At 39.9% G+C, this 14,579-nt stretch overlaps 1 protein-coding gene and 1 long non-coding RNA gene across 2 annotated transcripts in view; both read left to right on the top strand.

Annotated features, from left to right (window-relative positions):
- Positions 1–11,001, top strand: part of LOC116528284 — an 11,976-nt gene extending 975 nt beyond the window's left edge. Inside the window, exons 2-3 of the long non-coding RNA XR_004258966.1 lie at positions 6,321–6,323; positions 10,913–11,001. This is a non-coding gene — a long non-coding RNA (uncharacterized LOC116528284). The remainder of the gene's footprint in view (positions 1–6,320; positions 6,324–10,912) is intronic.
- A 1,451-nt stretch (positions 11,002–12,452) lies between these two features.
- ACSM6 (acyl-CoA synthetase medium chain family member 6) overlaps positions 12,453–14,579 on the top strand; it is a 42,238-nt gene continuing 40,111 nt past the window's right edge. The window contains 1 exon segment of the mRNA XM_032245489.1: positions 12,453–12,644. Coding sequence (XP_032101380.1) covers positions 12,453–12,644 — 192 coding nt within the window.

The following is a 14,579-nucleotide window of genomic DNA, read 5'->3' as shown; positions in this document are numbered from 1 at the left end:
GGATTGCTGGGTCAAATGGAATTTCTATTTCTAGATCCTTAAGAAATGGCAACACTGTCTTCCACAATGGTTGAACTAATTTACACTCCCACCAACTGTGTAAGAGTGTTCCTATTTCTCCACATCCTCTCCAGCATCTGTTGTCTACAGATTTTTTAATGATCGCCATTCTAACTGGCATGAGATTGTATTTCAATGTAGTTTTGATTTGCATTTCTCTGATGACCAGTGATGATGAGCATTTTTTCATATGTTTGTTGTCCTCATGTAAGTCTTCTTTTGTAAAGTGTCTGTTCATATCCTATGCCCACTTTTGAATGAGCTTGTTTTTTTCTTGTAAATCTGATTTAGTTCTTTGTAAATTCTGGATATCAGCCCTTTGTCAGATGGGTAAACTGCAAAAATTTTTCCCATTCTGTTGGTTGCCGATTCACTCTAAGGACTGTTTCTTTTGCTGTGCAGAAGCTGTGGAGTTTGATTAAGTCCCATTTGTCTATTTTGGCTTTTGTTGTCAATGCTTTTGGTGTTCTGGTCATGAAGTCCTTGCCTACACCTATGTCCTGAATGGTTTTGTCTAGATTTTCTTCTAGGTTTTTTATGGTGTTAGGTCTTACGTTTAAGTCTTTAATCCATCTGGAGTTAATTTTAGTGTAAGGTGTCAGGAAGGGGTCCAGTTTCTGCTTTCTGCACCTGGCTAGCCAGTTTTCCCAAAACCATTTATTGAACAGGGAATCCTTTCCCCATTGCTCGTTTTTGTCAGGTTTGTCAAAGATCGGATGGTTGTACATATGTTGTGTTGCCTCCAAGGAACTCTGTTCTGTTCCATTGGTCTATATCCCTGTTTTGGTACCAGTACCATGATTATTTGATTACTGTAGCCTTGTAGTATAGTTTGAAGTCTGGTACTGTGTTGCCTCCCACTTTGTTCTTTTTGCTTAGAATTGACTTGGCTATGTGGGCTCTCTTTTGGTTCCATATGAAATTTAAGGTGTTTTTTTCCAGTTCTGTGAAGAAGGTCATTGGTAGCTTGATGGGGATAGCGTTGAATCTGTAAATTACTTGGGGCAGTATGATCATGTTCATGATATTGATTCTTCCTAATCATGAACATGAAATGTTTCTCCATCTGTTTGTGTCCTCTCTCATTTGGTTGAGCAGTGATTTGTAGCTCTCCTTGAAGAGGTCCTTTACGTTCCTTGGTAGCTGTATTCCTAGGTATTTTATTCTCTTTCTAGCCATTGTGAATGGCAGTTAATTCTTGATTTGGCTCTCTTTAAGTCTGTTATTGGTGTATAGGAATGCTTGTGATTTTTGCACATTGATTTTGAATCCTGAGACTTTGCTGAAGTTGCTTATCAGTTTCAGGAAACTTTGTGCTGAGACGATGGGGTCTTCTAGATATACAATCATGTCGTCTGCAAATAGAGACAATTTGACTTCCTCCTTTCCTATTTGAATAACTTTTATTTCTTTTTCTTGCCTGATTTCTCTGGCTAGAACTTCCAGTACTATACTGAATAGGAGTGGTGAGGGAGGGCATCCTTGTCTAGTGCCAGATTTCAGAGGGAATGCTTCCAGTTTTTGCCCATTCAGTATGATATTGGCTGTTAGTTTGACATAAATAGCTTTTATTATTTTGAGATACATTCCATCAATACCTAGTTTATTGAGGGTTTTTAGCATAAAGGCTGTTGAATTTTGTCAAAGGCCTTCTCTGCATCAATTGAGATAATCATGTGGTTTTTGTCTTTGGTTCTGTTTATGTGGTGAATTAAGTTTATGGACTTGTGTATGTTGAAACAGCCTTGCATCCGTAGGATGAAGCCTACTTGATCATGGTGGACAAGCTTTTTGATGTGCTTTTGTAATCGGCTTGTCAGTATTTTACTGAAGATTTTTGCATCTATGTTCATCATGGATATTGGCCTGAAGTTTTCTTTTCTTGTTGAGTCTCTGCCGGGTTTTGGTATCATGATGATGTTGGTCTCATAAAATGATTTAGGAAGGATTTCCTCTTTTTGGATTATTTGGAATAGTTTCAGAAGGAATGGTACAAGCTCCTCTTTCTATGTCTGGTAGAATTTGGCTGTGAACCCGTCTGGACCTGTGCTTTTTTTGGGTGGTAGGCTCTTAATTGCTGGCTCAACTTCAGACCTTGTTATTGGTCTATTTAGGGTTTCAACTTCTTCCTGGTTTAGGCTTGGGAGGAGGCAAGTGTCCAGGAATTTATCCATTTCTTCCAGGTTTACTAGTTTATTTGCATAGAGTTGTTTGTAATAATCTCTGATGGTGGTTTGAATTTCTGTGGAATCTGTGGTGATATCCCCTTTTTCATTTTTTATTGCATCAATTTGGTTATTCTGTCTTTTCTATTAATCTGGCTAGTGGCCTATCTTATTGATCTTTTCGAAAAACCAGCTCCTGGATTTATTGATTTTTTGAAGGGTTTTTTGTGTCTCTATCTCCTTCAGTTCTGCTCTGATCTTAGTTATTTCCTGTCTTCTGCTAGTTTTTGAGTTTTTTTATCTTGCTCCTCTAGCTCTTTCAATTTTGACGATAGGGTGTCAATTTTTGATCTCTCCTTTCTTCTCATGTGGGCACTCATTGCTATATATTTTCCTCTAGAGACTGCTTTAAATGTGTCCCAGAGATTCTGGTATATTTTGTCTTCATTCTCGTTGGTTTAGAAGAACATCTTTATTTCTGTCTTCATTTCATTGTTTATCCAGTCAACATTCAAGAACAAGTTGTTCAGTTTCCATGAGGCTGTGCTGTTCTGAGTTAGTTTCTGTATTCTGAGTTCTAACTTGATTGCACTGTGGCCTGAGAGACTGTTTGTTATGATTTCCGTTCATTTGCATTTGCTGAGGAGTGATTTCCTTCCAATTATATGGTCAATTTTAGAGTAGGTGTGATGTGGTGCTGAGAAGAATGTATATTCTGTGGATTTGGGGTGGAGAGTTCTGTAAATGTCTATTAGGTTTGCTTGGTCCAGGTCTGGGTTCAAGTCCTGGATATCCTTGTCAATTTTCTGTCTGGTTGATCTGTCTAATATTGACAATGGGGTGTTAAAGTCTCCCACTGTTATTGTGTGGGAGTCTAAGTCTCTTTGTAAGTCATTAAGAACTTGCCTTATGTATCTGGGTGCTCCTATATTGGGTGCATACATATTTAGGATCATTAGCTCTTCTTGTTGCATTGATCCTTTTACCATTATGTAATGTCCTTCTTTGTCTCTTTTGATCTTTGTTGCTTTAAAGCCTATTTTATCAGAGACAAGAATTGCAACTCCTGCTTTTTTTTGCTCTCCATTTGCTTGGTAAATCTTCCTCCATCCCTTTACTTTAAGCCTTTGATTATCCTTGCATGTGAGATGTGTTTCCTGGATACAGCACACTGATGGGTTTTGGCTTTTTATCCAATTTGCCAGTCTGTGTCTTTTGATTGGGGCATTTAGTCCATTTACATTTAGGGTTAATATTGTTATGTGCGAATTTGATACTGCCATTTTAATGCCAACTGGCTGTTTTGCCCATTAGTTGATATAGATTCTTCATTGGGTTGATGCTCTTTACCATTTGGTTTATTTTTGGAGTGGCTGGTACTGGTTGTTCCTTTCTATGTGTAGAGCCTCTTTCAGGAGCTCCTGTATAGCAGGCCTGGTGGTGATGAAATCTCTGAGTACTTGCTTGTTCACAAAGGATTTTATTTTTCCTTCACTTATCAAGCTTAGTTTGGCTGGATATGTAATTCTGGGTTGAAAGTTCTTTTCTTTAAGGATGTTGAATATTGGCCCCACTCTCTTCTGGCTTGTAGGGTTTCTGCTAAGAGATCTGCTATGAGTCTGATGGGCTTCTCTTTGTGGGTAACCCGATCTTTCTCTCTGGCTGTCCTTAGCATTTTCTCCTTCATTTCAACCGTGGTGAATCTGAGGATTATGTGCCTTGGGGTTCCTCTTCTTGAGGAATATCTTTGTGGGGTTCTCTGTATTTCCTGGACTTGAATATTGGCCTGCCTTGCTAGGTTGGGGAAGCTTTCCTGGATAATATCCTGGAGAGTATTTTCCAGCTTGGATTCATTCTCTTCGTCACATTCAGGTACACCTATCAAACGTAGATTAGGTCTTTTCACATAGTCCCACATTTCTTGGAGATTTTGTTCATTCCTTTTTACCCCTTTTTCTCTTATCTTGCCTTCTCATTTTATTTCATTGAGTTGATCTTCGACCTCTGATATCCCTTCTTCTGCTTGGTCAATTCGGCTGTTGAAACTTGTGCATGATTCACGAAGTTCTCGTGTTGTGTTTTTCAGCTCCATCAATTCACTTATATTCCTCTCTAATTTGTCCATTCTCGTTAGCATTTCGTCAAATCTTTTTTCAAGCTTCTTAGTTTCTTTGCATTGGGTTAGAACATGTTCTTTTAGCTCATGGAAGTTCCTTATTACCCACTTTCTGAAGTCTGATTCTGTCATTTCAACACACTCATCCTCCATCCAGTCTTGTTCCCTTGCTGGTGAGGAGTGGTGAACCCTTGTAGGAGGAGAGATATTCTGGTTTCAGGTGTTTTCATCCTTTTTTGCTGGTTTCTTCCCATCTTTGTGGATTTATCCACCTGTCATCTTTGTAGTTGCTGACTTTCAGATTGGGTCTCTGAGTGGACATCCAATTTGTTGATAATGAAGTTATTTCTTTCTGTTTCTTAGTTTTCCTTCTAACAGTCTGACCCTTCTGCTGTAGGGCTGCTGAGGTCCACTCCAGGCCCTGCTTGCCTGGGGATCTCCTGCAGCAGCTGCAGAACAGTAACGGTTGCTACTAGTTTCTTTTTCTGCTATCTTTGTCCCAGAAGGATACCCGCTAAATGTCAGTCTGATCTCTCCTTTATGAGGTGACTCTTTGGATATACGGGGGTCAGGGAGCTGCTGGAGGAGACAGTCTGTCCTTTACATGAGCTCAAGTGCTGAGTTGTGAGCTCTGTTTTTCATTCAGGTTGCTGGGCATGTACGTTTAGGTCTGCTGCAGCAGAACTCATAAACCGCTTTTTGTTCCCAGGTGCTCTGTCCCAGGGAGTTAGGGCTTTATTTATGAGTTTCCGTTGCGCTGCTGCCTTTTTTTCAGGGCTGCCCTGCACAGCAATGAGGCAGCCTAGTCACTGTCTGCCTGCAGAGGCTTTGCCGAGCTGCCGTGGGCTCCGCCCAGCTGTCGTGTGAACTTCCCTGCAGTTCTGTTTATATGGTTGTAGTTAAAACTGTCTCAGCATTGGTGGCCCGCCTCTGTAATGGCAGACTCTCACTGTATTGGTAGGTTGCCTTGGCATCAGCGGGCTGCCTCGGCAATGGTGGACGCCCCTCCCCCACAGAGCTGGACCGTCCCGGGTTCAGCTGTGCTTGCTGTGAAACTCTCAATCCAAAGAGTTTCCGATTGCTGTTCTTCTGTGGGGGTGGGACCAGCAGAGCCTGATCACCTGGCTCCCTGCCTCAGAGCCTTTTGCTCCCCAGTTGAATGGTCGACTCTCTCCCAGGTGTTTCAGTCACCTGTTGAAAAGGCACCAGGGTCTATGTGACTTCCCCTGTGGCGACTCCCTGCACCGGCTGAAGCAGCAATGCTGAGATTCATGGGGCCTTTTGTTTGTTTGTTTTTGCCCGGGAATCTCTTTGCCTGGCTCCCTGCCTCAGACCCCTCTTTAGTCAGATGAATGGGCGACTGTGCCTTCCTAGGGCTCCAATCACCAGCCAAAAGGGCACCCAGACCACTGTATTTTGTACGGAGAACTGCGTGCTGGGGTGCCGCAAAGCAGCCGGTGGGCCAAAACAGCCGCGGGACTGAAACGGCCGCGCCGGCCAAAACAGTCGCGCTGGCAACCCATGGGGCTCCTCCGCCTGGGAATCTCCTCATCTGTGGGCAATAAAAATCCATCTGGAAATGCGGCGTCCACTCAAGTGCTTTCACTGGGAGCTGCAATCCCAAGCTGTTCCTAAACGGCCATCTTGGATCTGCGCCCCACCTTAGGAAAATTTAAATTCTCTCTTCTTAGCTTTCAAAGTAATTGTTTCTGTATCTTAGTTTTCATTCTACAGTACTTTTTTCAGTTTCTCAGAGTTCAGACAATCCCCATAAGAACTGCAGCTTTTGTGGCCCTGTTGAATCTAACCTAGGTAGAAGAGTCCACTATGGGTTTCTGTGTCTAGATATTTGCCAGATAGAACCAAAGTGACCATAACTGGGGATGCTTTCCCAAGTCATGAGAAAATGGCATTTGTCCTTCTTGTCCATTTGATCCCTGTCTTTAATCATTGTGCTCAGATCTACTGCTCCCATTCAGAAAGTGGCTGCTCAAAGACAGTATATTTTCCCCAAAAGCACACACTTTATGTGCCTCAGCAATGAGTGGTAACAGTAAGTGTTATAAGAGGTCAGAGTTTTACAGAGATTTTATATGCATAAGTGCTTGCCTCAGTAGAACATATACTAAAATTGGAGAGGTGTTACATGCATGAAACTAATGCTTGGTATGTGGATCAGTACAGGTTACATTATGAGTTTACTTTCTCCCAAAATACTTGTAAAATCTAGTCTTTGTAAAATGGTATGTTTGTCTTTCTTGTGATGATGATATGTTCCAGAAATTTTGTCTCTTTTTTTCATAATAGTTTTATAGCTGCTATTAATTGGTTTATGTGCAATATTATGAAACATGAAGGTAAATTATTAATGGTGGTTATTTGGGATCATGTTTCTAATAAGCTTCTATTTTTAGAGTTTTAATCATATAATACACAAAAATCCTCTAGTATGAAATCTTTTATATACTTAAAAATCAGACATTATGTGCTCTGTTTCAGAATGAAAATGAATGCTAAACAAAAACTAAAATGGTATTAGAAGCATGGGTTAAGGGAATAATCCCAGTACAACTATAATAACAGTTGTTTCTTGTTACATCTATAATGTATTTCTACATAATATAGAAATAATATTTCCATATTATTTCTTCAATACAAAATTTTAATTGCTATTTGTATTTTTTTAATGTTACCATTTTTTCATACAGCCTGGATATACATTGGGATATTTCCCAAAGGATTAATCCCAGACAATTCATGAATGTTCAAAAGAAAACCTAGGTCCTCTTTTTGTTTCCCACCAAATTACTAACATGAACACTAATTTATGTTTGAAATCAAAAAAAAACTTGTAAAATAATCTTTTAGTGAAGACCTCAGTGAATAAGACAACTGTATAATCTCAATTTTAAAACTTCAATGTATACATTCCTTCTATTTAGAAAGAAAGAAATCCTTTCTACCAAAAAAAGAAATAGTATATATTAAGTAGTTAGTGGGCCCTTTTGTATACTGTTAGCGGTATCATGAATTCTCACAGGCATCCTAAAAGGCAACTGAATAATAAGATATGTATTTGAAGGCTTTAAAATATTTACATCCTTTTTTTCAGTATAGTTTCATCTCTAGTAATCTACCCTAGGAAAATAACCAGTTGTGCATTCAAAGAACTTATTATAGTGAAAATATAACAATAATATAAATTATACATAGAAAGGGAATTGTTAAATTATTTTACATCCTTAAGGTGAACTATTAGGCAGTTCTTAAAATTCGCATGTTTTGAAGACATTTTAGGATAGAGACACTAACCTTGAGCTAATATAAGATAAAAGAAAACAGAAATCAGGAGTTTCTATACAGTATAATTAAAAGTACATATGCTCTGCCCATTGAGTGAAAAACTGCTACATAAAAATACCACAAAAATACTGTAAACACCTATCCACAGGGACCAAGATAATTTTCCTTTCTTTTTCCCTATACATCTCTATTTCCAAAATTTCTAGATTGATTACGTAGTATTGTGCTAAGAAAATATTTTCTTTTAAAATGCAGATTATATAATGCCCTAAATCTCTGATTTTTATTCATTTGAATGCATTTTTGGTATAGAGTTTATCTTTGGACTTGGTTATTACATTTTTCTGATTTCTTATCACTTTTGAAAATGAAAATAGTTTACTGATTTTTAAATTATATCAATAATAACCATCACCATAATCAAGATATGGAATATTTTTATAACCCTCAAAATATACCCTTTGTTCCTCTTTGCAATCCAACTGCCTCTCCCCTGTCCTAGGCAACTAATTATCTGTTCTCTGTCGATATGGAATTCTTTTGCCTTCGATAAAATTTTACATAAATATGATACCCCATATTAGAAAAATGAAGAACAAAAACCATATGATCATCTCAACAGATGTAGAAAATGCACTGACAAACATCCTTCACATTAAACACTCAACAAATTACATATAGAAGGTACATATATGTACCTCAAAATAATAAAAACCATATATACAAACCTACAGCTAACATCATGCTCAACAGTGAAAAGCTTTTAGCTTCTCCTCTAAGATCAGGAACAAGACAAGAATGCCCACTCTCACCACTTCTATCAAAATAGCACTGGAAGTTTTAACCAGAGCAATTAGGCAAGAAAAAGAAATACAAGACATCTGTACCAAAATAAAAGAAGTTAGATTGCCAATGTTTGCAGAAAACATGATCTTATACAGAGAAAACCTAAAGACTTCACCAAAAATCTATTAGAACTAACAAACCAATTCGGTAACATTGCAGGAGATAAAACACACAAAAATCAGTGGCGTTTCTATACACTACATACTATTTGAAAAAGAAATCAAGAAAACCATTCTGCTTACAAGAGCATGAAAAATAAATTAAAATGTTTAGAAATGAACTGAACCACAGAGCTGAAAGACTTGTAAACTGAAAACCATAAAACGTGTAAAAGAAATAGAGATAACTTTAGCAGACAGTGTACCCAGGCTTTCTCAGTCACCTTCTCCACACAGCAAACCCAAAGGAATACTGATTACATGTATTCCTATTTTTCCCAAACCCATAACTTTGAATTGTCTCAAATTAACTACCAATAAGTTAGTAGGAAGAATTGGTGAAGCCCAGAAGCCAGTATATAGAAGATCATACTTTCCAGGCCTGAAAGCTATACTTTGACAACATATTTGGTTATGTCTATTTATACATAGAATTTATCTGAGGAAAGCAGACCAGAAGCCAAGTGCTTGATGGAACTGTATGACAAAAAAAAAAAAAAAATACTCATAAGCCTAGCCTTTCTGATGCATAGACTAGTTTGACCCATAATAGAACTCTTGAGCCACCAATTCTGCACCAGCATGAGGTGGGCTACAAAAGCCATGCTGTCCTCAAGAAAGGCATATTCACCAGTGCCACTTCAGATACAGGCAAAGAGGATCACAAACAAGAAACGGCTTTCCAGAAAGCAAGCCAAAGGTAGAGATGACAGCAAAGGTGGGACTGCCTCCCAGAAAGCAGAATTAGTGCCTGCCAGATGAGTTGAGAACCCAAACACTGCCAGGGTGGATGCTTTCACCATTCCTGGACAGCAGGATTTGACAAGTGGGTATTGCTGGGCCCAAGTCAGCTGGGTACTGCTAGTTTTTCTCTTTTCAGTCGTGGAGGTTTCCATGCAATTTTATGGTTCCCACTTCAGACCTATAGAGTGGGTTGTTTGGAGAGTGACTTACATTTTAGTTTCTAGTGTGCCTGATGGCAGGGACCCCATCCCTATTAGTTGAAGAGAACTGAGCAATACCCTCAAACTTAAATTTTGAGTTAGATGTAGCAATTCTATGAGACTTTAAGGTTATGCTTCTTGGAGAATATTCTATGCATGGGAAAAATATTCTATGTGTGTTCATGGATAGTTGATGGGTAGACTGTGATGGAAAATGCTAGTTGTTTCTCAATATTCATGCCCACATCTCATTAGCACAAATGGAATCTCCAGTTCTTAGCTGAGCATATAAGCACTTAGAATAAAGATCATAGTTTCTAGACTCTTTCTGAAGCCACATAACTTAAGTTTGTGCCAATGGAATATGAGCAGAAGTAATGTGTAAAAATTTCTAGCTATTCACTTAGGCGAGAGGAATGTTCTTCCCCTCACCACTCTCCCGTCCCACTGGGATATGATGTCAAGTTGTTTCAGAAATGCCCTAAAGATGGTGGGGCAACTTTACAGAAAGAACCTAGGTCCCTGAAATGTGGAGATACTAAACCAGTGTGATGGTTAATTTTAGGTGTCAATTTGACTGGATTCAGCGATACCTAGACAGTTGGTAAAGCATTCATTTCTTGATGTGCCTGTGAGTGTGCTTCTGGAGGATATTGGCGTGTGAGTTGGTGGACTGAATGGGAAAGATCCACCCTCAATGTGGTGGGCACCATCTAATTGGCTGAGGGTCTAGATGCAATGAAAAGGCTGAGAAAGGGAAAATGCCCTTTCTCTCCCTCTCTCTCCGTGTGTGTGTGTGTGTGTGTGTGTGTGTGTGTGTGTGTGTGTGTCTACATCTCTCCCTCCTGGAACTGGAACACCCTTATTCACCTGCCCTTGGACATCAGAACTTCAGGTTCTCAGGCATTCAGTCTCAAATTGAGTTATGCCATTGGCTTCCCTGGTTCTACAGCTTTCAAACTTGGACTGAGCCACACAGTACCAACTTCTCTGGTTCTCCAGCTTATATCATGGGACTTCTAAGCCTCCATAATCATATGAGCTAATTCCTCTAGTAAGTCCCCTCTCACCTATCTGTATCTATATTCATCTTTATATCTCTATTTCCTATTGGTTGTTTTTCTGGAGAACCCTAATACAAACAGCTTTTCACTGCATATACTCAGACTGTCAATTGAAGAGACAAATTTAGTATTTTGTGTCTTTGTTGAAGCAACCAAAACTTTAACCAATGCACCACAATAAGGAGCTTATTCATCTTAAAGGCAGCATGATGTTTTAGGCAGGACTTGGACTAGATAACCTATTAGAATATTTTAGTTATTCTCTCGGCCTTAGCGCCATTTTTTTTGGAAACCTCTGCGCCATGAGAGCCAAGTGGAGGAAGAAACGAATGCGCAGGCTGAAGCACAAAAGAAGAAAGATGAGGCAGAGGTCCAAGTAAACCACTAGCTTGTTGCACCATGGAGGCCACAGGAGCTGAAACATGGAATGTCCGACGCTGGGGATGCTGGTACAAGTTGTGGGACTGCATGCTACTGTCTAGAGCTTGTCTCAATGGATCTAGAACTTCATCGCCATCTGATCGCCGATCACCTCTGAGACCCACCTTGCTCATAACCAAAACTGCCCATGTTGGTCCTTTGCCCTGGACCTGTGACATTGACATTCTGGACTATTTCTGTGTTTACTTGTGGCTGAGTGTAACAACCATAAAATAAATCACCTCTTCCGCTGTCTTAGCTGAAGAATTAAAAAAGAAAATATTTTAGTTCTAATATTAGATATAGTTACAATGGTTAGTATCATCAAATTGAAACCATTAAATCTCAGGTTTCTAGAATGTGAGTAAGTCAACCCATTATCCAAATCTGACATTATTTTACTCCCTCTGGTAACTGGAAACATGGATGTGAATTGTGATGAAGAATATCAACCCCCAGTAACAAAGTTATACTTCACATAGTTATAAAATTAAAATAGTAAAATAAATCTTCAATATTTTATTAGACAAATATTGTGACCCCTTTTAAATGTATATTATAAACACCCCCTTTCAAATTTTAGTTTTGCAAACTTTAGACTCCAAGGTGGACCCTCTCCTCCTCTGCTGAGGATCATGAGGTCTGGCTCCCTACTTGATTGTTACAAAACTTTCACCTATACTACCTTGAGAGGCAATCCCACAGGGCCAGTTTAAAAAAAAAAAAATGTTTGTCATCTTCTTGTCTCCGTGGGTTAAAGAGATGTGGTTACCTCATCTGGCTAATGAGCAATCCCCTCTTCCCTTTCTGCAGTGCAGGATTTTGTAAGCAACAAAATCTTATTTAAACTCTGTGTCCATCATCTTCTTTTCATCACACTTGGCAAAATAGTCTGTGACCTGTTTCTCCTGACATCGTATTAGAAAGGAACGCACACCTATTGCTTCAACTTAGCTCACAGCCCATAGATTTTATCTCCCAGAAGCAAAAAGAGATTGCCTGTTAGGCTTGAGAGCCAATGAAAGTGAGCCAGGACTTAGTTTGTTCTAGGACCAAGGAAATGCCTCCTTCCCCAGAGCTGGCAACTAAATTTTAAGAGGTAAGCAGTTCTCATAGGAGACAGAAGGCAACAGCTCTACCATCCTCCCAACATCTGAAGCCCCCCCCAAAGAAACTCCTCTTGGAATTGGTAAGTATCTGTGCTCATGGGTTTCATCTCCAATGGTCTGACTATTGCTTGTACTCATAAGGAAATTGTTTGCCTTATGAATTCATTCTCAGTACTGTAACCTCAGTGATTAATTACCTCTCTGAGCTACTCAACTACTCCCTGTCTTTTCCCCCAGTTTACCTAGGTGGTTCCCTGTCTGACCCAAATGCTAGGGCGATTTCAACTCTTCTCCTTGGCCCAGTGTTTCAGACTTGGATTTGGAGCCTGCTGCTATCCAAACCAAAAATTTCCTGCTCAGACCATCAGGCCTCCTGACCTCAGGTCCCTAGGCCAAGCAGTTTCCCAGAACTTTAATTTTGCAAAGGATGTGCTGGATCAGTGGTCCCAGCTGGAAAAGGTAAAACTTCTTGTTTTCTAACTTTGAAACTTTGGCCAAGGCAACTGATAAAGTGTCCAAAGATCATGAGATCAAATCCCATCTATGGTTGGCACCAGAAAGTGCAAATTCAGAGAAAAGAAATTATAGTAAAATGACAAAGAACATAGGCTTGACAGCCAGATGGTTCTACATTGAAATCCTGGCTCTGCTGCTAAATAACTGTGCAACCCTGAGTGAGTTATTTACCTTCTAGGATCTTAGTTTTCTTATCAGTAAAATGGAGATATTAATGGTGTGTTTTTCACAGTGTTGTTGAGATTAAATGAGACAATCAATAAAAACTGTTTAGCACAGGACTCAACACCCTGTAAGCATTCAATAACAGTTAGCTTTTATTACCACTATTATCAGAGCAATATGATTTGTTTCTAATTAACCAACATTTTTTAGCATGTTCTAGCACATACAAAATTTTAGAAGCCAAACACAAAAGGAGCTTACTGTGTAGTGTTTTTCTTTAAAGCAAATGATAGCCACAAAGTGCTGAAAAAGAAGTGCCAAAGGAAATAGGTATAAGTATGCCACTGGAAAGTGCAATCTAGAAAGATTTGGTAAAGGAGGAGGTATTTACCGCATGCTGAAGAATGAGAAGAATTTCAACAAAAAGTCATGGGGAAGGCTGTCTAGGCAGGAACAATCACATGAGTAGAGACATGATGGAAAGAAGGAAGAGTATGCAGGAATAGTTTGGCTGGGTATAGGGCCGTAGGGAAGAGTACTGAGTTTTGAGGAGAAAAAAGGCAGGAAGGAGTCTAATTTTGAAAGGTCCTGCTGCATGGAGTTGCCTTGCTCACTCTCTGGCTGGGTGACTCTGGAGCAAGCCATTTTAACTCTCCAAGTCTCATTTCCTCCATCAAATGGAGCTGGTGGTGACCGCAGGAGAATCCAGTGCATGTGGAGGGTGGGCAGTAAGTGTTATTTGCATGTGTCATGTCTGACTGTCCCTCTAGCCTCCTCCCCTCCCCCGGCCCCTTCCTGGCCTTCCCCATCTTTCTCACTCACTTTGGGAGGAGTAAGGAAAGCGGGCAAAACAGTAATTCATTGTCTTTGTGCAAAGATTTTTATTGCCTTTGGTCCATCATCTAGGGTTAGATTAGAGGGAAGACTTCTGTTTAGGAGACTTAATTTTTACCCATTTGGGCCAAAGAACAAAAATTTTGTAGAGCAAGGATTGTGAAAGCTCCTTGAAAAGGTTTGAGGCATGTATCCTGAAGGACTCTGGGGGGCTTTCACCTTTGCTGAGCTGTGCCTCCTCTTGGGGTGCCCTCCCCACCCATTCTGTCTTCCCAGCCCAGCCTGTGCTGCTTTCTCTCTCCTCTGCATTTCTTAGCTGGTGTTCTGTAGGGGGGAACCACACTAGTGCCGTGGCAAGGGTCTGAAGCCTCAGCCTGTTCCCATATAAATATTGATTTAGAAAAGAATTAGAAATGTAGGTATATAGTTATTCCTTTTTATAATCATATATAATCTTATAGTTACTTATAATCATAAAGATATATACTCAATATAATCTTTAATTTTACTAATGGCTGTTGGGTTATGAAACATGTAACTGAGGTGACATTGTAAACAAAGTGATCCTAAGGCAAGATGCTCTAAGCCCTCTGTCACGCCCGCATAAGGGCTGCTGGAGAGTGCCTTGGCTGTGCGGCAGTGCCAGTGCTGTGAAAGCGCCCACTGTTTAGCCAGCTAGGGAAGGAGATGTCCAAAATGACCAAGACATCTCCTTCCTGAGGACGTTAGGAGAAAACTGCTTCTCCAAGCTCTTGTGGCAAGGCCCGATGGCTGTCAGGAAAGCCCGCAGACATCCAGAGGTTTAACTATCTCTGTGTGATGCTGTGCTTCAGTGGTCACATTCCATGTCCATTCTCACACTCTGCTTCTGCACCTGGT

This window comes from Sapajus apella, unplaced genomic scaffold (genome assembly GCF_009761245.1).
Source record: "Sapajus apella isolate SASKATOON/1434 unplaced genomic scaffold, GSC_monkey_1.0 scaffold58, whole genome shotgun sequence".
In the NCBI taxonomy this organism is placed as follows: Eukaryota; Metazoa; Chordata; class Mammalia; order Primates; family Cebidae; genus Sapajus; species Sapajus apella.
Note: the sequence above shows the minus strand (reverse complement) of the source record. Positions and strands in the feature narration are given on the sequence as shown.